At 50.5% G+C, this 20,743-nt stretch overlaps 1 protein-coding gene across 3 annotated transcripts in view; it reads left to right on the top strand.

Annotated features, from left to right (window-relative positions):
* Positions 1-18,342, top strand: part of CCDC93 (coiled-coil domain containing 93) — a 91,392-nt gene extending 73,050 nt beyond the window's left edge. For 2 of the 3 annotated variants that reach the window (XM_032637089.1, XM_032637090.1), the window contains 6 exons: positions 49-157; positions 2,135-2,217; positions 4,229-4,266; positions 5,837-5,921; positions 8,649-8,762; positions 13,251-18,342. In XM_032637089.1, coding sequence (XP_032492980.1) covers positions 49-157; positions 2,135-2,217; positions 4,229-4,266; positions 5,837-5,921; positions 8,649-8,762; positions 13,251-13,304 — 483 coding nt within the window. In that variant the 3' untranslated portion in view covers positions 13,305-18,342. Of the gene's footprint in view, positions 1-48; positions 158-2,134; positions 2,218-4,113; positions 4,267-5,836; positions 5,922-8,648; positions 8,763-13,250 lie in introns of all 3 variants that reach the window. The other variant, XR_004350679.1, reaches the window with a different exon arrangement.
* The last annotated feature ends 2,401 nt before the right edge of the window (positions 18,343-20,743 follow it).

Raw genomic sequence — 20,743 nt, 5'->3', positions numbered from 1 at the left:
AAGGCCTTTCACCAGACAGTGTTGTCTCCCCCTCCCTTTTGCATCTAGGCTCGAAGAAACCGAGAAATAGCAATTTTGCATCGCAGGATTGACGAAGTGCCCAGCAGAGCCGAGCTAATACAGTATCAGAAGAGATTTATCGAACTCTACCGCCAGAGTAGGTGCATCGACCACACACAAGCTCCCGAGGCTGACTCTGCGGCGGTGGGGGGTGGGGGGGAAGGAGGCGCGGGGTTCTGTCCCACTTCAGCGTGGTGGCACCGTCCATGAAAGCCACCCCTGGGAAGGCCCCTAGCTCATCGTCAGGCCCACTCACTTCACATAGCCCAGAAGCCCAAGAGAAACACCATGGAGCTCTGACTGCCCTCTCCCTGGACAGAGCTGATTGAGCTCTTAGAGTGATGCCTCTAGCCCACCCTCATCCCTGTCAGTCATCGGACTCCACTTTCCAGCGTCACACGGAACCTCGCGACCTCGGCATCTCTAGATCAGCCTTCGCTCATTGTTCTTCTCCTCTGCAGACCTTCTTGCTCATGTGGTCCTTGCCTTTAACAGCATCGTGTTCACCCAGGGATGCAGGACTGGGTCTCCCTCAGCCTAAATCAGTGAGCACATCTCGTCAGGCTCAGAGTGACACTCAGAGCTGTCATTGCCTTTCTCTTCCCAGCACTGCTGCCATATCTGTTCTCCCTGGCATCATAGCTCAGCCCAGTGAGCCTTAGCTGGTCTGCAGCCCCTTCTGAGTCTGTCATCCACCCATCTAGTCATATCACTTCTCTCCAGTGACAAATCCTCAGGTGCTTCCTAGACCCACTGAAGAAAGCCCCTCTCCTTATTCTGCCCAGGACCCTCCCCAGTCTAGGTGGCCTGCCTGAAGGTCCCGATTCATGCCCGCAGTCCCCACTCTGCCGTCCTCAGGGCACACGCTGCCTCTGACTACACCATGCACTTTGACATCCTAGGCCTTGACTCCTGTTAACCTGCTCCTGGGACCCCTTCTTCACTCTGTTAGACAAAATCCTTCAAGGCCCAGCTCACATCCTCTGTAAACAGACCCTGGACCATCACCCCTTCCTTAGGCTCCCACTCTTGCTTGTCTCCCGGATACCTCAAACTCAACACATACAAGACTGAATTTGCCTCCCCCTCGGTCTTTCCCCTCGGCCACTGGGATCGCTGTCAAGCCAGGTTAGACCCCCCTGTCTTCTCTGCCGTAGTCACCTTCTCATCACTGCCCAGAGTCTAACCCCTCGTCTGCACTCCTGCCTGAGGGATCTTTCTCACACAAAATTTGATCATTTTACACTCTTGCTTTAAAAGCCTTGATATTTAATAGCTCCCCCTAACTGGATGGACAGTCTTCAGAATCCTAACTCCTGCCTCGTCTGGGCCAGCTGGCCCCCCTGCAGTCCCTGTGCCCCTCACCCCTGTGAGCTGGTCCCAGGCCCGGGAGGCCAGTGCCCTACAGTTCCCACTTGGAAAACTCCAAGTCTTCTTTCAGAATATACCCCAGATTTTCCCTTGAGACATTGGCGTCTCAACCGTCCTTCCTGGTTCAAGCCAGAGCACTGTCCCTACTCAGAACGTGCGTCCAGACGCACGCTTCCTTTCACGTCTTACCTCACCAACCTGACGTTTTATGCGGTCCTCACATTTGACTCAGATGATCGGGGGCAGGTGTCAACGATGGCAGTTTCTCAGCAGAAAATAGTTTCTGCCTTAAATTAAATCTTTCTCCCTAAGCACAGGGTTTACAAAAGCGAGCCAGCTGTGGCTCCTGCCCCTGAGGAGCGTGGGAAGGGAGGGAGCCACACAGACAGGAAGAGCTGGCATGGGGCTGCTTCGTCCCTCTGCCTTCCTCCCGGGACCCCTCACCTGGAGGACTTCGGAGAAACCCGCGTCCCGCACGCCGACAGGGAGCTTCCGCTGGCTCCTCGTGTCGGCGGGCCCGTCACGGCTGCCACGCACGTGCCATCGGCCTGCGGCAGCCCTACACCGGCCTTTGTGCCCCGTGGGGCTTCCGCACAGACGGCACTGGCAGGTCCGAGTCCTGCAGCGCCTCCGCGGGGAGAGGGTACTCAGGATTGTTTTGATACATTTTCTCACTCACCTGCTGATTTCTTTGCATTTGCAGTTTCAGCAGTGCACAAAGAAACCAAGCAGTTTTTCACTTTGTATAATACCCTGGATGACAAGAAGGTTTATTTGGAAAAAGAGGTAAGAGCCTTTATAGAAAGAAGCAACATAATCAGATGAGCAGCTACCAGTGCTGTCCGCCCGGGAAGTTTGCACGAACCTGCTGTCGGGATGCCTTCGGCTGAAGTGGGAAGAGCACCTGTCGTGTGCCCAGTGCCGACTACAGGGTCAGAAAGTGCCCACTGTGCAGGGTGGGCAGCAGTTGTATGGCACCTCGTGAGCGACGACGTCATAAAAAGAAACATCCTGGAAGCTCGAGAGGTGCAAACGGAGGAGGGTCTGCATCTGCTGAGACTTTAGTTTGAGTTTTAGGGGAAGGAAAGAACCAGCTAAAGGAAATGGGGAGGGTGGGCTGTCAGGGTTGACAGGGGGAAAAATGGCGGTTTAATCATCCGCGGCAGACAGGCCTGAACTAAAAGAATTGTGAGAACGAAAGCGAGAGTGGAAGGGGTGACCAGGGCAACCCCTCCATGTTACTCCGACTCAGGCCAGATCCGCTGGTGGTCAGGGCCCTCGATGGAAGGCAGACAGACGATTGGGGCAGGTGTGCAGCCGTGTTTAGGAAAAAGCAGCGCTGTCTTCCCAGCGGCAGCAGTGTGGTGGCTCCAGCAGGCACTCTGGACTCACACGGGTTTGGGTTTTAGTGCGGCTTTATCTTCCTCACCTGTAAAACGGGGAGAACTGCAGTGACGGAGACAGAGCCTGTGAAGTCCCTCGCATGTGGTGATACATATTAGCTCCTGCCTCCCCCTCCCCTTGAGGGTGACAGAACCTATTTTTATTTTATCATCATCCTGCAACCTGCACTAATTACCAGTCTACTAGGAACAGTATTACAGACGTGTCTTTTACCTGGACCCAAATGGAGGCATCAGTGAGTACTGTCCTTGACTGCCTACTGTCAGTCAAACCAGATGGATCTCTCTCCTCCAAGATGCACTCCTCGAGGAGGGGTTGGGTTCTGTTTTCTCTGTATCCAGGGCCGTACACAGTAATGGGCACAGAACAGGCATCTGATAAACGTTCGAGTAGATGAGCCGAGTGTGTTTGGGGGATTTACGTCAGCCCTGGGGGTAGCTCTGCTGCACACCCTGGCCTTGGGTTCTTCCTGCCTGGTGAGGGAAGACGGGCAGCCCCTCCTGAGGAAGCCTCGAAGCCCACTGACCTTCCTTCATCATCAGTGTTTAAAGTTGTTGCATTCTTTTAAAAACGAGGAGTATGCAGGGGGGTGGGGCTATTTAAATTCCAAGCCATACTAATGCGGTTAGAAGTTTGCATTTGGATAAACTGTACATTTTATCTCAAGTCTATTTATACCTGTGATATTTTAGCTTTCAACATGTCTGTGGAGTCATAAGGACAAGAATATCATCTCCGTTTTACAGAGTGTGACCCTGAGTCCAAGTATAGTAAATGCTCAGTCCTGAGCTCACAAGCCAAGTCAGTGACAGAGCCAGAAAGAGGACCTAGGTTTCTAGACTCCAGACTCACAGGCTTGCCCTGGATGATCGCCAGGACAGGTAGAGAGTCCTAGGTGCGGGCTACGGCGTTTCTAGGGGACAGGGGCCTTGAAGGGCGCACCCCTGTGGAGGCTCTTAGGGCCGCCCGGCAGCTGGCCGCATTGGCAGAGACTTTGTGGGAAGGAGTAGAACGGGCACGGTGTTCTCACCCTCCACGCCCACTGACCCTCTGCTGAGCTGATGGCCCTGAAAATAAAGCGCAGTGTTTGGTGAGATCGAAAGGGCTGTGGTACAGCCCTAAGAGCCCTAATGTTGGCTTAGGCTTCCCAGCTGGGAGTTGGGTTCCGTCATTCCTGTGGTCATGGCTGTGGGAAGGTAGACAGACGCTCTGGGGAAACTCTGGAGGTGAGAACACGTTGCTCTTTTTTTTCATGTTACTTTCATCCGTGCGAACAAGGTGTGTTCATCTCAGAAGCAGCCTCCAGAGACACGTGGCAAGCTTGCGGTGGCTGGGGTCAACACAGGCGTCTGTCAGCCTTTGCTTTGTGTTTTTGTTCTTCTTTCCTCCCCAGATTAGCCTGCTGAACTCAGTTCATGAGAACTTCTCACAGTAAGTGCTCTCAGCCCTCCTCCCGTCGGTGGCTTGTGTGCCCTGCGCTTTTGTTGGCTCGCCTTTGCCCGATCGAGCAAGGCCCAGCGCTCAGGGTGGGATTCTTACTTACGCTTTCACCCCTGCTGCTACGTGCGGATGTGCCTTGGTTTACGCAGAGCTTGAGTTCTTGCAAAAACTTAACGATACAGTGAATTTTTAAAAACACCGAGGAATAGCTTAGGGAAAAGGTGAACTTTCAAATAATTTGACTGCCTAACTACTATGATTTCTTCATAGATTACTTTTGTCCTGCTAGGATGAGATTAATAACATTTGTTTTTGAGCACATAGAGATGCTTTAAAATTTAGATAACGAGGCAATTCCCTGGCGGTCCAGTGGTTAGGACCCTGTGCTTTCACTGCCGAGGGCCCAGCTTCAGTCCCTGGTCGGGGAACTAAGATCCCACAAGCCGTGTGGCGTGGCCAAAAAATAAAATAAGATAAAATAAAATTGAAATAATGAAATAATCTATATGATTTTTTAAAATACTTTTCAAATCTGTGGTAGATTTTGGCTTTTAAGTCATGTGCGTACTCTAAACTACTTTGTTCAGGTATAAATATGTTCTCCAAAAGTTGGATGGCAAGGCCCATCTGTAGCCAAATCATACCAGCCCTCAAGCATGGCCATTGGTCTGCCCGCCATCCGGGCAGCCCCAGGCTGGCTCTCCGTCCATCAGGCTTCCTCTCCTTCCAGCACAGGTCTCTGCTGTCCCCTGGCAGGTGACCAGCAACTAAGATCTTAATGGATAACAAGTTGTAGACTTTAAGTTTCATTTCTAACTAAAAACAAACAAAAATCCTCACAGCCCCATTTAATATTCAGATTCAGTTAGTGACTTAACAACCTTGTGACATTTCTGAAAATGGTCCCTTCATCTTTATCCCCTGATCATTGAGAGAAGCTGAGGTTTGAGTGTTTTTGTGGCCAATTCTGCTTTCTCTCAGCCTGTCCTTCGGAAGAATTCTCATTCTTGTATCCGTGTGCTCTGATCCTTCTGGTGTCATTTCCTCTGCAGAACTGGAGGTGAAGGGGCAAGTTTTAGGGCATCGCTTCTTTAGCTGCTATTCCTGGAAACAGGACCAGGTTTCCCAGCCTGGTTTTAGGAAAATCTCAGAAAATGTCTCTCAGTCTCGAGCAGTGCCTCTAAATCTGCAGATTTTTAAAAATTAAGTGAAATTCATTTCTTAAGCAGAGCCTGCCATCATTCAAAATTTTTTTAAAAAATTGTTACTTTTAGTCACGTTTTATTTTATTTAAGAAAATATGCATTAGTAAGAAAACTATAGGGAGAGTGGGGAAAAAAAGATTACTATTCAGTTACAAGACCAGGCTAATGTTCATGCCTTCCTCAGAGTTTAGAATCTTTGGCTGCCTGGAATCTCAGGGGCTCCACGGGTCCTTCCTGCCTTGCAAATGCCTACTTGCCTCTTGGGGCATTATCCGGGTACAGGGCTGACCCCTCGGTGCCTCCCCTTTTCTGAGAGTCCTGTTTGCTGGTCATACCTCTGTTGGTCTTTCTTTCAGAGCCATGGCCTCCCCTGCTTCCCGGGACCAGTTTTTACGTCAGATGGAACAGATCGTAGAAGGAATTAAGCAAAGTCGAATGAAGGTCAGATGGTTTCCTTTCTGTAATGCGGCCAGGGTTTCACACTGGTGATGGAGAAGGCCTTGGGGAAAGCAGGCCTCTTCTGTTTGTCCTGGGAACGTGCTCTCAATCCTGAAGACACATCTTCAGTGTCTCTGCAAGGGGTCCCACCAGGCCTCTGACCCTGCAGTGGGCAGGCTCGCTCCACGGGCTGCCCGCACTGGTCGTTCAGAGGCCGCTCTTAGCAACAGCTCTGTGGACGGAACACCTACCATGTGGCGAGGAGTGTGCTAATCCTCCTAAAGCCCTCTGAAGTGAGTGGGGTTCCCCCCACTTCACAGATGAGGAAACTCACCAGCAGGCCTTCTCCCTTGCCCAGAAACATATCCTCACTGGCTCTTTGGTTCCTGACATTCTACCATTAGGGATTCATTCCTTAGCAGCTTAAGAGCATTTTAGTTTCCAGGAACCCCCTGTAAAAAGTGCAAGTAATTGCTGAACTCTGCTAAAGTGAGAGGATATTGAGCCTCAGAAGTCAGAAGAGAAAAGAGAGGAACTGAAGAGGGGTGTGGGTGCTCCAGAGATAGCTTTGCAGAGAATCATCCAGACGGGGCGCAGCGTGGGGATTTCCACGCTCTGTGGCTCTGCACGGGCACACTTTGTCGGTAGGAAAGAAGACTTGCTGACGGTCTGAAAGCCGGACACACAGCCACAGCCTCCCACTACCGTAGCCAGACCAATCCTAACTAGTGCTTCCAATGTCTCTTGCTTTTGGTCGTGTTTTTAAAACGTATCACACACCTGGTCCTCGGGCACGGCAGTGAAACCTTCTGGGGACTTAGGGCATCTCCTCTCACAATCCTGGGGCAAAGTGGTCCAATGAGGGCAACCAGGGTGTAAACACATGAAAGGAAGGATTGCCTGTAGGACCTGTCCTAAAAATCCACTCATTCAAGCTGCCTGTAATCCCATCTCACCAGAGATGGACTTCGGGCAAAAGCTTACCATATCCCCTTTCCCTGTAGCAAAATATTCATCTTCCTATTACGGACGTCAGTAAAATCATGTCAAAAGAGCAAAAAAAAGAAAAAATGTGTCACTGGTGACAAGACTATTCAACCTCAAAAATGAGGGCAAAGATGAGGCAGCACCTGTCCACGTGCGTGGATCCTTACCCAGGGTGGACAGGCTGTCTTGCAGGAGGGAGTGGAGTCCCTTCTTGATGATCTGGGGCACGAGGGAAGTGGGGGGCAGAGAGCCTGGCCAACCACAGGCCTGTAACAACCCAACCTCAGTACGAGGACCTTTCCAGCTGCCATGCTTGTCCTCAGGGAGATGCTTTTGCTCATAGTAAAGAACAGGAAGTTACTGGGTTTTCTTCCCCCTTGGCTTCCCCTTTGTTGACTACGGATGCATTCCTGGGGAGAGAAATGGGCCCGACCCCTTCGTTCTCTCCATCCTCCCCCAGGCTTCATGGCAAAGACACCTCAGTGCTGGCCAGCAAAGGAGGCAGCCCTTGTGCCCGTCCCCGCCGCGAGGTGGCCGGGCACCAGAAGCATGGTCAGGTGCCAGGGCAGGGAGGGCTCTCTCTGTTCTGCTGGTGGCTGACAACAGCACCTGATCTGTAGCAGGCACCCAAGAACTGTTTGTTTTAAGTGAATTCATTCTGTTGACTCCAAAAGCAGTTCTCAACAAGGGTTCCAGGTAGGGTTTGAATAATGACTGGCACTGGGATGGAGTAAGTCTGCCCTGCAGAACAGTGCTCATTTGGATGGATGTCTTTTGTTGTGTTTATTTAAAAGAAACAAAATCATAGCCCTCCGTATCTAGGTGTCATGATGGGTCCTGCTCAGATAGAGGTGGCAGGGGAGCGTGTGTACCCCAGAGCTCAGGTTTCCCCGGAACTGGCAGGTGAAGGGTGTACACGGAACAGACGAGCAGTGAGTGCAAGTAATAGACTGGGTGTCCATGGAAGAGTTGCTGAATAAAGAGGGTACTGCCTACCTGTTTCTTGTGAAATCGTTTATATCCACACACACAAAAACTCATTACAGGAAGTCCCCTACAAACAAATTCCGTTCCGAGAGCACATTCGTAAGTCCAATTTGTTCTTAAGTCCAACAGAGTTGGCCTAGGTACCCAACTAACACAATCATTTATACAGTACTGTACTGTAATAGGTTTATAATACTTTTCACACAAATAATACGTAAAAAACAAACACAAAAAAATAAAGAAGACATTTTTAATCTTATAGTACGGTACCTTGTAAAGTACAGCAGTACCAGCTACATCACCGCTGCTTTTACGCTTGCTTCCGGACATCCTGGGCTTGAAATAAAGATACTGTACTGCTGTATTCTATACAGTACTGTACAGTAAAGCACACAAAAGCACAGCCACTTGTAGAGGATGCACACACCTGACAGTGTATGCCAGACGCGTGAACTTACGTGATTGGACACGCAAATGCACGTTCTCATCTTTGAAAGTTCACAACTTGAAGGTTCGTATGTAGGGGGCTTACTGTAAAGGAAACAGTTAATGCTCAGTGATAGGAGAATTGCTGAAAAATTGTAGAGTCTCTGCAATATTATGCAAATAAATAAACCAGCCTCAAAAATGATGCATAGACGGAAACTACTGGAAGGAAATCCATGAAAATGTTAGTAATAGTTGCCTTTTGGACATTGCCAGCCGCCCTTGGTCAGAACATGCCTTTTATCACCATTTCCCAAAATGTTTCAACAGATGGAGAAGAAGAAGCAAGAGAACAAAATGAGAAGAGACCAGTTGAACGACCAGTACTTGGAGCTGTTAGAAAAACAGAGGCTGTACTTTAAGACTGTGAAAGAGTTCAAGGAGGTAAGAGGAGGGCTGGGCTGGCATGTAAGGCTGGGCGAGACTTGTGTTCGCCCCCAGATGAGCCTTTGCAAACCAGAGCATTGCTTTGTTTTTCCACTGGTCTGAAATGGGAGATGGCAAGTTGGCAGTGGATGTGACAGTGAAGCGTGCATCACGATTGCGTTGTTCTGTGGCCCATCTTGAGGCTCTAACTGGACATTCTAAGAAACGTCACTTCAATTTCCTAACACTCAGTAACCACATTAAACTCACAAGTAAAATGGCCTCATCAGCCCACCTGGAAACAGTGTTTGCTGTGGGTTCAGGTCTAGCATTTCCCCTCCTCCCAATCTTAGACTGGGGAGGGGCCTTGAGAAGCCACATGGGAGGAGAGTGAATGTGAGTGTGGCAGGCTTGGGTTCAAACCCTGCCACTCGCCAGCTGTGCAGGTGGGGAGGGACCTCATCCCTGTTGGGTCAGAGGAGAGAGGAGAGCATCTAGTCTGTGTCTGGCACCTGTCACACCCACACACGCAGGTGAACTTTGTTTGCCCCTGTCTTTTCTCCCTGCATTTGGGCAGGATTATTTTCCATCATTCCAGAAGGAAACGTGCCCTTTTAAGAAAATTTCCAGAAAGGAGACTTTATTCTTTTGCTTGCCAAGATCTGTCTCATCAGCTTTATTTTCCGGAATTTTTTCCCCCTTTCTAATGTAAATCCATGTGGTTTTAGTGAATTTAGAGATTGCCGAAAATACAGGGGGCGGCTAAAGGTAGTTGTATCCTGGGGTGTGGTCAGTGGAATAAAAAATACAATCTGTCCATACCAGTAATTTGGTCCTTACCTGTTTTGAGGCTCTTCTCTCTCCCTTCCTTGTCTTTTTCTTCTCTACGTCTCCTTCCCTTTTTTGTAACTTAACTTTTGAGAACCACAACCATAGGCATTTCAGATTCTCTCGTCCTTTCAATGAATGTTCTTTCTTCCAGCTCCTGCCACGGCCCTGGGATAGATACATCAAGTCGTAAAACAGACTGGGTCCCTGTGTCCGGGAGCTTGCATTGTGGTCGGAGAGACAGATAGCAAGCTAGGAAACAGACCCTCATAAACAAGTAGTAACAAATAAGAAGTACTTCCAGCCATTGCCTTGGCGGGGACTAATGTAGAGGGTGTGGTCGGGGAAGGCGTCTCTCCGACGAGAAGGACCTGGCCTCGGGCAGAGTGGCCAGGCAAGGTGCTCCGGGTCCGGGGGCCCCTGTGGCCAGCAGCAGTTGGAGCTGAAGGGCCAGTGAGTGAGCTGACAGGGAACAAGTAGGGACCCGCTGCATCCCATCTGAGCTCCTTGTTCCCAAATAACGTGAAAAGGCCCAGAGGAGAACTACATTTCACATGTTGCGTGAACGCCAGCACTGCCCTTTTGACAGCAGGAACAGAAAGCAAATGAGCTGAGGAGGATAAGTATAAGCTGTCAGAATCAAAGCAAATAGAAGTGACATAGAAAAGCTCACTGTTGCACTGCAGGCTCTCAGGCTGAAGGCTTGGGGTGATCTCTGCTCCGAAGGGAAGGTTCCCTCAGATGCGTTAAGCTGGAGGTTTCCACGTTCCCACCTCTTCGGGACAGTTACTCTCAGTCAGAGACTGAGGGTGGGTCCCTCAGAGCCCGAGAAGACCCCAGACTGGACCAGGTGCTGGCCTCAGTTTTCTTCAGTCCAAAACAAGTTGGAAAAAAGGGGGCAGGGGGAATGTGATATATGTTCCTCAGATAGCTAAGTGTATTTCACTTAAAGGACTCACCTTTTTAAAAAATTGCATGTCCCCTTGTTTTTTGATGTTAAAATTGCTCTCTCTTATAAAATGATAGTGACAGTATGCATTCCTTTTTTTTTATCATTTTACTTGGCAAAAATTTAAAATTAACAACCACAGGTTAGCATTCCCAAATCTTAATTTTTTTTTCAAGATCCTCTGAGGTAACTTGGGGCCATCACAGGTGTTGAGGCTTGCTTGCTGCTCCCCAGTTTCCACCCCATTCCTCCAGGTAGAGGAATTCTGTTCTTTTACGTATCGCAGTGTCAGGTAAGATCTCATCTGTGGAAGAAACACAGTTCGAAAAGTCAGACTTTCATCCCAGGATGGACTCTCCTCCCAGAACCCTCTGTCCGCCTCCTTTATTTGCCTCTCCTCCACCTGCTTGGGTTACTGCTCCCCAGGTCTGAGTTCTCACTGCGTCCTGGTCCCCAGCACCGTCCTGGGCAGTAATGGCTCTTCATGCAGAGCACGGTGTTAGCCAGAACATGGCCTTTGACCACCACCGCCGTCCCTTTATGGTTTAGTTGACTCCATATTAACTGAGCCCCTTGACGCCTGTGGGCTCCGTGCCTGATCCAGCCTCCTCTGGGATCAAGGCCTTTTTTGACTGGCAACGTCGGGTTGTCTCTAAAATCCCATTGGCTTGCTTGCTCTGGGACGGTTTATTAATAACAAGTCTGCCAGGAAAAAACACATACTCTGGAATCACCTTAAATGCATCATTACACCAACTAATTGTGTTTCCCAAAGCACAGTCTGTCACAAGGTCACCAAACCAAGATTCCAGTTCTAGCCTGGCTCTGACGAATGCCAGCCATACATCTTTATGATGCTGGCTCTGAGCATGTAATCTCCGGTGAGCGGAGCTCAGGGTGTCTGGCACCTAGCGAGCCCCATACCGTCTTCAGCAGGAAAGAAGCAGGAGGGAGGAGACATTGTCCCTTTTCTTATAGAAAGAAACACCTAAAGGGCCCTTTCTGTATTTACTTTGAACAGACCGACAGTATCATTCTGTAGTCCCGAAAGGCTCCGAGGAGATGCCCTGAAATGTAGTCAGTGCTCAGGCACCAGGTGACACCAAGGATGTTTTTACTGAGAACTTGCAGCAGCATCTCAGTGTGGTGTGATGACCAAGGTCACCCCTGTGGACTCTGCCACAGCAGTGTTTTGATGCTCATGAGTTGTTTGTTTTGGTTTTTAGGGTTTTTTTTTTTTTTTTTGCTCTATTCAGAAGGTGAGGTGGGTAACAAAAGTTATTTATTCGTTGTTTTATCTTTTTATTATGGAAATTTTGAAAAACACACAGAAGTAGAGAAAGTAGTGTCACAATATAATAGCATGACTCTGCCCCGTCTTGGTCTGTCTTTACCCCTCCCCCTCCCCCCCCCTTTTTTCTTTTTGGCTGGAGGTTTTTCACCCAAGCAGATCTCGGTAACTCTTTTTAAATAAGAAAACTTTCTTCTCAACTTTTCTAACACAACAAATGTTACTTATTTCACCTTCTTTTTTTTTTCCCATCCCCAGGAAAAATTAACTATCTACCCCTCCAAAAACACGTGCTTAAAAAATGTCAGAGTATCTTGCTTCTGGCAGAAAAATTCAGCTTCACCCCCACCCAGCCCAGAGCCTCCCCAGCTCTGAGTGGAAGATACGCAGAAACCCTACAGGTGAACCAGGGTCCTTGCAGCCAGAAAGACCAAAGGGCCTCAAGAGAAGTGGGAGCAGCTGGCCGGGCCCAGGGAGATGGAAACATTGACTTTAGGGGTCTTGGATGCAGAGGGGCCATGGGTGACAGAAAATTTTTCTTCCACACTAAGTGGATCTCCAGCCAAGCATGGCAACTGGAGGCCTAGCCACACGCCGGGCCTGCACCCTCGGGCTCGACCCCTCCAGGCCCTTCCCCCTGCCACATTCACCTCTCACTCTAAACAGGGCTCCTTGTGACGTGGCCCGGGGAAGGTGTGGAGATGGTGTGCTAGCAGATGGAGGTACCCTGAGATGTCAAGGCCACTACAAACAAGGGGGAAGGAGGACACACAGTGATAAGCTTTGGAAGAAGGGGATATGAAACGATGCAGCGGTGGCCTTGCACCCTGGACGCCAGACTCCCCACGCGGGGGAGGCCCCAGTGACCCTTCAGCACACACAGTGATGGGTTTCCTTCAGCTCACTTTGAGGGGGAGGTGTCCCTTGACACGTCTCTTTCCCTCTGTCTTCTGTGAGTTTCTCTCGTAAAGCCAAGGGTGTTCTTAACCTTCACTCTTGCCAGGGTGAGAGCTTTTCTACGTGCCCTGCCTGCTGTGTGGACTGGGGCTGCCTCTTATAACTCCTTAGGCTGTGGTCTCCGAGGACTTTCCCTCTTCCTCACTGGAGGGTTCCAAGATTGGCACATAAGTATCTGCTTTCTGCTTCTGTCCCTTGGGATTTTAGAGGCTTCTTGAAGTCTTTTGGAATGACAGTGCCTAATCCTCTCCTATCCTCAGTCTCACAGTCCAGAAACCAGTCATCTTTGTAGCCATTGGGGCCTTGAAGGTCAGCGTGTGGCCAGGAAGCTCCGCCATGATGGTGGCAGCATGCAAGGAGGCTGGTCCATGGTCCACAGGGCTCCCTGCAGGATGGGAAAGGATGCAGAGGCCGTCTGAGCCTCATGCGGGTGCCGACGCGGTCCCCACCTCTCTGCTCTCTCTCTCTGCTTCCCCTCCAGGAGGGCCGCAAGAACGAGGTGCTGCTGTCCAAGGTGAAAGCCAAGGCCTCCTGAAAATTCCCAGGCGGCATCGTATGTCATTGATGTCTTTTTCTAAATGCCGTGTATCAACTGCAAGATGGTGAAATGGTTCTGAACGCTGCAGCAAAGATGCAGGTGTGATGATCTCGACATCCTGGATATTTCCTTTCTCCTATCTGCTTCCACTGTTGTCGATGGAATCAGATGGGGCAACCACTGTGGCTTGGATGACACCCATCCTCCGCTGAAGAAATGTGGGCAGCATTTGTTCTCTGTGTCGATTCAGCTCTTATTTCTCCAGTAACATTGCACATATGAAGGTACCATGTTTGTCTGGACTCTGAATAAAGTAATGTTAATTGAGCAGCCGCTGAGAAGGAGGCACTGAGGGAGCGAGCAGGGTGGCATAGACCCAGCAGCCAGGCTCCCAGCGAATGGCCCCAGAGCTTGACCACTGGGATTTTTTTTTTTCTTAGCAAACAAGGCTTTTAGCTGAATGACCCACCCAGGTGAGTGTTGCTCACTTGGGCCTTTCACTTGCCCGTGGTGCCTTTTGTTCCCGTCCCCTCGGGTGCCAGCCAGCAGGCTTGATGGTGTAGCAACTAGAAAGAAAGCTCAGCACCTGCCCTGGCTTCACCCTCACACTCCGCTCGAGTTCATCTCACCAGAAATCGAAAGCAGGGGCCTCAGCTTGAGGACACGTAAGTAAGAATGACACCTCACCTCGCCCTGTTCTCCTGTGAGTCCCAGCCACCCTGTGGATGGTCCTGTGCATCCCCCTCGCCAAGAGCACATCACATGCCCTCCACTCTGCACAGGTCAGGGCTGGGCCTGGAGATGGGCTCTCCCACCAGCCACTGCCGTCCAGGCCAACGTGTAAGTGGCGGAGGGACTGGCCGTGAGCAGGTGCCAGAGGGCGTCCCAGCAGGAAGAGCGGCGAGGTGTGCGGAGATCCAGAGGGCTTCGTGGAGCAGGCTGGGTCTGGGCTGGATCTGAAGGGGGAAATAGCAATTTAATAGCAGAGATTGGTGGGAAGGCCATTTTGGATAAAGTATAAGAGGGTGTGGGGAGAGTACAAGGCATGCTTGTGGGGAGAGGAGTGAGCGGCCAGTCTCTGCAGGAGGCTTTAGAGACCAGTCTGGAAAGGTGGGCTGGGACCCGCCTTTGCAGGGCCTTGAAGGGAAGGTGGAGGGCTCAGGTTTCTCCTCTGGAAGGAGCAGTCCATCCAGACAGAACTTCTCCTGCCCCAGCCCTGGGGAACCTGACAGCTTGGGGTCAGTGAACCCAGCACGAGGCTTGCACGTCATTCCACACGAGCCTTGCACACATACCAGTCAGCAGGTTTGGGCCATAAAACATAAAAGCTCAAACATGCAAGGAGGGCGCTCAGTGCAGCCACAGGGACACCGTGCTCATTTTTAGTTCCCTAATGTATACGTTAAGTGGGGCTGATGGCGTACAGACTTTGACAGTTTCTTGCTGGATTAACAGCCCTTGGCTTCTGTGTCCTCCCAGCGAGGCCCACCCCGTGAGAAGGCTACTCCCGGTGCCCGAGTGATAAGGGCACCGTTCCTGGGCCATGCGCTTCTCCACTTGCCCTGAGCCCTGGTCCTTTGTGGGTTTTGAAAGGACTCGATGGAGTTGAAGCAAGTGACTGCCGAAGAGCAGGTGGCGTCCGAGGGCAGGGGAGGGAGACGACAGTTTGACTGGGAACTATTTCGGGTTCAGAGAGACATCTTGGTAATCGTGTTGAGAAGCTCGTGGACCCATTCCCTAACTAACAACTTTTGAGCAATTCGCTGATTCGTGTATTCTCCACAGGTGGTAGGGAAGAGGAACAGGTAATATCGGAGGCTGTGGTGGTCCTTCTAGATGACTAGGGAAGGTAGGGCACGACTAACCCGAAGCAGCCGATAATTCTTCTAAAAGTAGGGGTGTTTACTTTGGGCTGTTTCTAAAGAGTTTCGTTTGTTTTGGTTTTGGTGTAGGGAGGTATCAGTAGATATCTTTTCCCATTTTTTAATCTACAAGGCCTAAGACAGATAATAAATCAATTTCTGTTCCGTGAGCACGTTTTGAATTTAACTACAGAAGTCCGTCTTGAGAATTCTGTTTGCCACAGATAAGCCACAGGGCGGATGCTGCCCTTGTGAGTAATGAGGACATAAAGTGTGCTTTACAGTTAGGCCTCAGAGGCTGAGGAGATGCCCCGAGGCCCTGATCATTTCAGAAGCCCCTCAGGGGGCCCTCCCAGGACTGTGTCCTTCTGTGCGCCCACAGAGTATGGCTGGCTGTTCTGCTAACCCCACAGGCTTGTCTGGAGCTAAAAAATAAGTTGCTTTTAGGAAACCTGTGCTTCGGGAGGAACAGGGTTTCCCCAGGGAGCGGTCCGTTGTCCCTGCTCAGTCAGAGCAGTGAGCTTGCTGACGGCAGGTGCCCTGGGATTCTTGGGGAGCCTGTGGGCTGGGGCTCCCCTCCATCCCACTTGCCCCTCAGGGAGTACATGGGGATGCTTCGGTTTAAACGGAAATCAGAGCTGCTGCGAGCAGGACGTGCTAGACGATCACGAGGCGTCTGGGGACATATTTGTTGCTGTCCTTGGCGTGGATTCAGGTTCCTGGGTCACTGGGCTCAGCTAATCACCCCCGAGGGAGGTGCTGAGGTTACAAGCCAGGGGCCTGTCTCCCTTTTTAACAGGGAGGGCACAGCCCAAATTCGTCAGGCCTGAGCTCTCGTAGAGTCCGCAGGGTATGGTTTTAATTGGGTGTGGGTTCATTGCCCGTGTTCTGTGGAGAGCCGGGTCCTACCGGTGTCCACTGGGCCGGCAGCAGGGCCAGAAGACAGGAGGCCTTTCCCAGGCTGAGGATCCGCTCGCTGACGAACTCCACAGCTCCGGGCCTCCTGAAACCGGGCACAGGGGATGAGGAAGGCCTCAGGCTGTCAGCTTGACAGCCCCGATCGCGTCTGTAGTGACCAAAGCAGCCCTGCCCGAGGGCACTGTGGGCCGTCAGCTGTGGCCTGCGCACCTGTGCCACCCTGATGTCTGTCGCCTCAGCACGGCCTTGTGTCGCCCTCTCTGCAGGTGACGGGTGATCAGTGTGAGAGGGCAGTGGGCCTTTTAGCAAGGCGTGCTGGTTACTAGGCGGAGCCTGAGCTGCAGTTAGTGGGCGGTCCCCAGTCTTTTTGGCACCAGGGCCTGGTTTCGTGGAAGACAGTTTTTCCACAGAAGGTGGCGGGAGGGTGGTTCAGGCGGTGATGCGAGCAACGGGGGTCAGCAGATGAAGCTCTGCCCGCCGCCGCTCGCCTCCTGTGTGCGGCCTGGTTCCTGACGGGCCTCGGACCGGTACCACCCCGGGGGTCGGGGATCCCTGGCTTAGAACACACTCTGAAGAAGGAGGTACTTTATGAGTCGCTCATGGCCAGTGTTGGCCTCAAGGAAAGCACGACTTGCCGCAGAGCCGGACGGTGAAGAGCCCCCGTAGGGTGAGGGCCCGCTGTCTGTCCGGGTGGCTGAGCGCTGGCCGGGAGAGGGGCCTTGTGTGATGCGTCTTCAGAGTTCCCCAGGCCCTCTCTTGGTCCCTTTCCGCCAGCCCACAGCATTCCCACAGCACATGGTGATAGGCTGACAATGCTACTAAAAAATAATGTTATGGTCTCCCCTGTTCTCACAATAAATATGTAAAAACATTAGGGGAGATTTAGTGTCTGGTCTGCAGCCTCTTTGACAGCGTGGGGACCACGACGGGTTCTCCGCGTCAGCCTTACGTCAGTTCCTCAAAAGTGCCGGGCTCACACCTGCTTTGCCTCTGCCTGGACCGCCCTCCCTCCCAGATCGTGGGCAAGGGCTTTCCCAGACCCGCCCCCCATCCCACCCCCGCTGCTCGTACAGACCCCTCAGTGTCAGCCTGCAGCCCTGACCACACACTGCCCTCTCCCCTGCGCTGTCTTGATGGCACACGTCACTGTTGGACTCTTACGTAGTCTTTTGCGACGTGTGTTGCCTGCCCTCCCCTCTGGTGTGTAAGAGCAGCAAACGCAGGCACCTCACCTGTATCGTTCCCCGCTGTCTCCTCAGCATCTGGCTAGAGTGGATGAGCAGGAAATTCTGGCTGGATAAAACAGCTTCTCCAAACTGCAGCTATGCGTCCCCATATTAGCAAAGTTTAGATTGAACCTTTCATCTATGCTTAGCTTGAGAACAAGGAGGCAATTTTATTCAGCACCTTTAGAGGATCCCAGAGTCTTTGTTACACTCTAACCTTGCTGGTTGGGATGAGAAAGGTGTCAGAGGTTTCAGGCCTTTCAAAGGAATTATGTTTTACAGAAGTATTTTCTCCCCATGTAGATGGGGGGAAGGGGGAAGAAAGGAAGCACATTACTGTCAGTGATTAGCTCATGAGTATGTTTTGGCTGAAAGTAAACCATGCATAAAGGTAACTTGTCTGGTTGAAATGACTGAGCCACATGCAACCAAGAAGTGGGAAGCAGCCCCGAGATACAGCATTCTAGATACAGAAGTATGAACAGTACAACCCCGTGGAGGGTAGTCAGACAATTTCTATCAAAAGTGCAAATGCACAAATCTTTCGGGCCAGCCATGCTACTTCTAAGGGTTTTTCCTATAGACAAGGATTTTCATTGCAGCATTATTTGCAATAGTAAACAGTTGGAAGCTGCACCAACATAGGGCAATGGTTAAATAAATTGTGGCAAATCCATACAATGGAATATTAAGCCACTCTGTGTGTACTGCCATGGAATGATCCCTAAGATGCATGGTTAAGTGGGGAAAAAAAGAGGCTCTTGGCTTAGTAGTGTTTGTTTCTAAAAAAAAAAAAAAAAGAAAAAAAAAATGGAAGGGGATGGAGAAAAATGCCTGTGGCTGTGCATGTCCGTACGTGTGTGTGTACAGATAGAGTGCCTCTGAAGGGATCCACGGGAACCTGACAGCCTTGGGTGCCTCCGGGAAGAGGGCTGGGGGGGACTTTTCACTCTGTACCTTTTGTACCTTTTGAATTTTGTACCATCTACATGTATTATCTATTCAAAAAATAAAGTTTTTAAATTTTGACTTTGTTTACTATTCTAAAAAATAGAAACAGGACATCAGATTCTTTTTCAGTAAATCTGCTTTCTTTAGGAATTGAAAGTCCTTGAGCCCAAAGTAGTTAATCTCCTTTTCTTGGGTCTTGGGGGAAATAGTGAAGCAAAGAGGGCGCCCTTCTCTTCTGGAGGAACAGCTCCAGGGAGACGAAGCAGTGAGAGTGGCTCTGCTCTGATTACGTGAGTGGGTTTGGGTGGCAGTGCGGGGGACGCGGTCAGGGGACGGTGAAGTGGCTGCATCTTGGGGACAGACCAGGGCTGCTGTATGGTTGCCTCCGTCTCACGAGGATCACAGCACAACCCGTGTTCCTCTGGCTTTTGGGCTTTAAAAGATGGAGATGGGACCTCTGAGTCATGGTCCAAGGGGAGCTGTGCCTGTCCTATGTGGAAACCTGATGTGGGTGATCCCTTTCCTGACCAGCAGAACCAATTTTGTCCAGCTCTGGGTGGCAGTGTGTCCAGCCCCAGGAGAGGAATCGTGACAGCTGTCCTAAAACAGTCATGAGAATTCTGTTTCTGTTTGCCAAGAATTGGTTTACAGGCATGCACGTAATTGGGTGTCTAACCCAGTTATGGCCAATACGGAGGAGACCTTCCTGCTGCTGATTGGCACGAGATGCAGAGAAGGGCTTCTGTTCCGGCAGCTGGCTGGGGAAGAGCAGGGCATTGGAGCAGCCTTCGCCATTTCCGGACCATCACAAAGGACATCTGGCACCCTGAGCGAAAGACTGGGAAGAGCCTGGCTCCCTGAAGGCACGATGAGCTTCCGAACCAATGTGGGGGGACCGCTTGCCTCCTTATTTCTTATTCCATGGGAAAAATAAATCCCTGTTCACTCATTCATTCAACCAACAAAAATTTGAGCTTCTGCTCTGGGTCAGGCCCTGGGAATAGACCCAAGCAGGCAAAGGAACCGGTTTTCCTAGAGGTACACTTCTGAGGGGAAAGTGTACCAACAAGTAACACACATACACTATCGCATTTTGCCTCAGTGTGCTGACTAAGCGAAGCGTCTGGTTTGGTGGTGATGGCTACGATTTTATAATGCGTAGGCAGGGGATACGACTTTGCATTCTTTACCGAAAACCACCTCAGTTTATATTCTGGAAATTTTACCAGACAGGTAATTTGCTGCCTGTCATAGATGCCACATTTTACCCGTCTGATCAGTGATTCTCGGCGTTCAGAGCCTCCTGGTTTCATCCAAGCTTGCAGTAGACATCATGGGAGCATCCTGCTTTACAGAGTATCTCCTGTGCTTTATTGCCCTTCTTTCACTTTTTAGTCACCCTGATTTTCTTTGAATTCTATAAACTGCAGACTGTTTTACTTGTTTTTTTTTTTGTTTTTTTTTTTTTTTTGCGGTATGCGGGCCTCTCACTGTTGTGGCCTCTCCCGTTGCGGAGCACAGGCTCCGGACATGCAGACTCAGCGGCCATGGCTCACGGGCCCAGCCACTCCACGGCATGTGGGATCCTCCCGGACCGGGACACGAACCCGCGTCCCCTGCATTGGCAGGCGGACTCCCAACCACTGCGCCACCAGGGAAGCCCTGTTTTACTTGTTTTCATTTGATTACAAGCCAGGTACTGGTTTTATGGTTTAAAAGCTATGGGTACTGTCTCTTTGCACAGTTTTAATATTGCTCTTTCTTAAAGATAATATTTAGGTGTTGTCAGATTAATTCCAGTAAGAGAGAAAATATGTTGTGCATTTTTCTAGATGTGTGTGCTTTTCTGTTTTAGAGGTTTGAATCACTAGTGGTTTTATTACGAAAATCCTATTTAGAAAAAAAAAAAACAGACTGTTCTTTAATTGTCGGCCCCTTCTTTAGGCTATCTGTGTTCTTAGCATTAAATAAATATTAATAAACAAAACCTCACTACTAGTGGAGGAATGAATCACATAGATAGATACCGTGGGAAGAGAATTCCAGGCAGAGGGAGTGGCAGGTGTCAAGCTGTAGGTACAAGCATATGCCCAGCAGGTGAGTGAGGGGCAGGAAGGCGTCCTGTGTGGGAAACCACTGGAGGGTTTTGAGAAGATTTCAGCAGAGACCCCTCTGGCGGCTGTGCTGACTACAGACTGCAGGGGGTGGTCAAGGACAGAAGTGGGGAGTCCGGCTAAGCAGTGACTGATACTCCAGCTGAAACATGCCTGGAAGGGGTTTTATGAGGCAGTGCTTACCCTTTCCACACTACACTCTGATGTTTTTCCTGTCTTACGTAACTTTTGAAAAATGCTAAACATTGAATGATTGGATTCCATTCTTCACTCCCCAGAGACACGTTTGTCATGGCACCCTGGCAGCTGGAATGTGCTTCCCCACCCCTGACTTTGGGCTCGGTCTGGTCTGTGGGTTATTAGCA

This window comes from Phocoena sinus, chromosome 7 (assembly GCF_008692025.1).
Source record: "Phocoena sinus isolate mPhoSin1 chromosome 7, mPhoSin1.pri, whole genome shotgun sequence".
Classification (NCBI taxonomy): domain Eukaryota; kingdom Metazoa; phylum Chordata; class Mammalia; order Artiodactyla; family Phocoenidae; genus Phocoena; species Phocoena sinus.
This window is presented reverse-complemented; position numbering and strand designations above follow the sequence as displayed.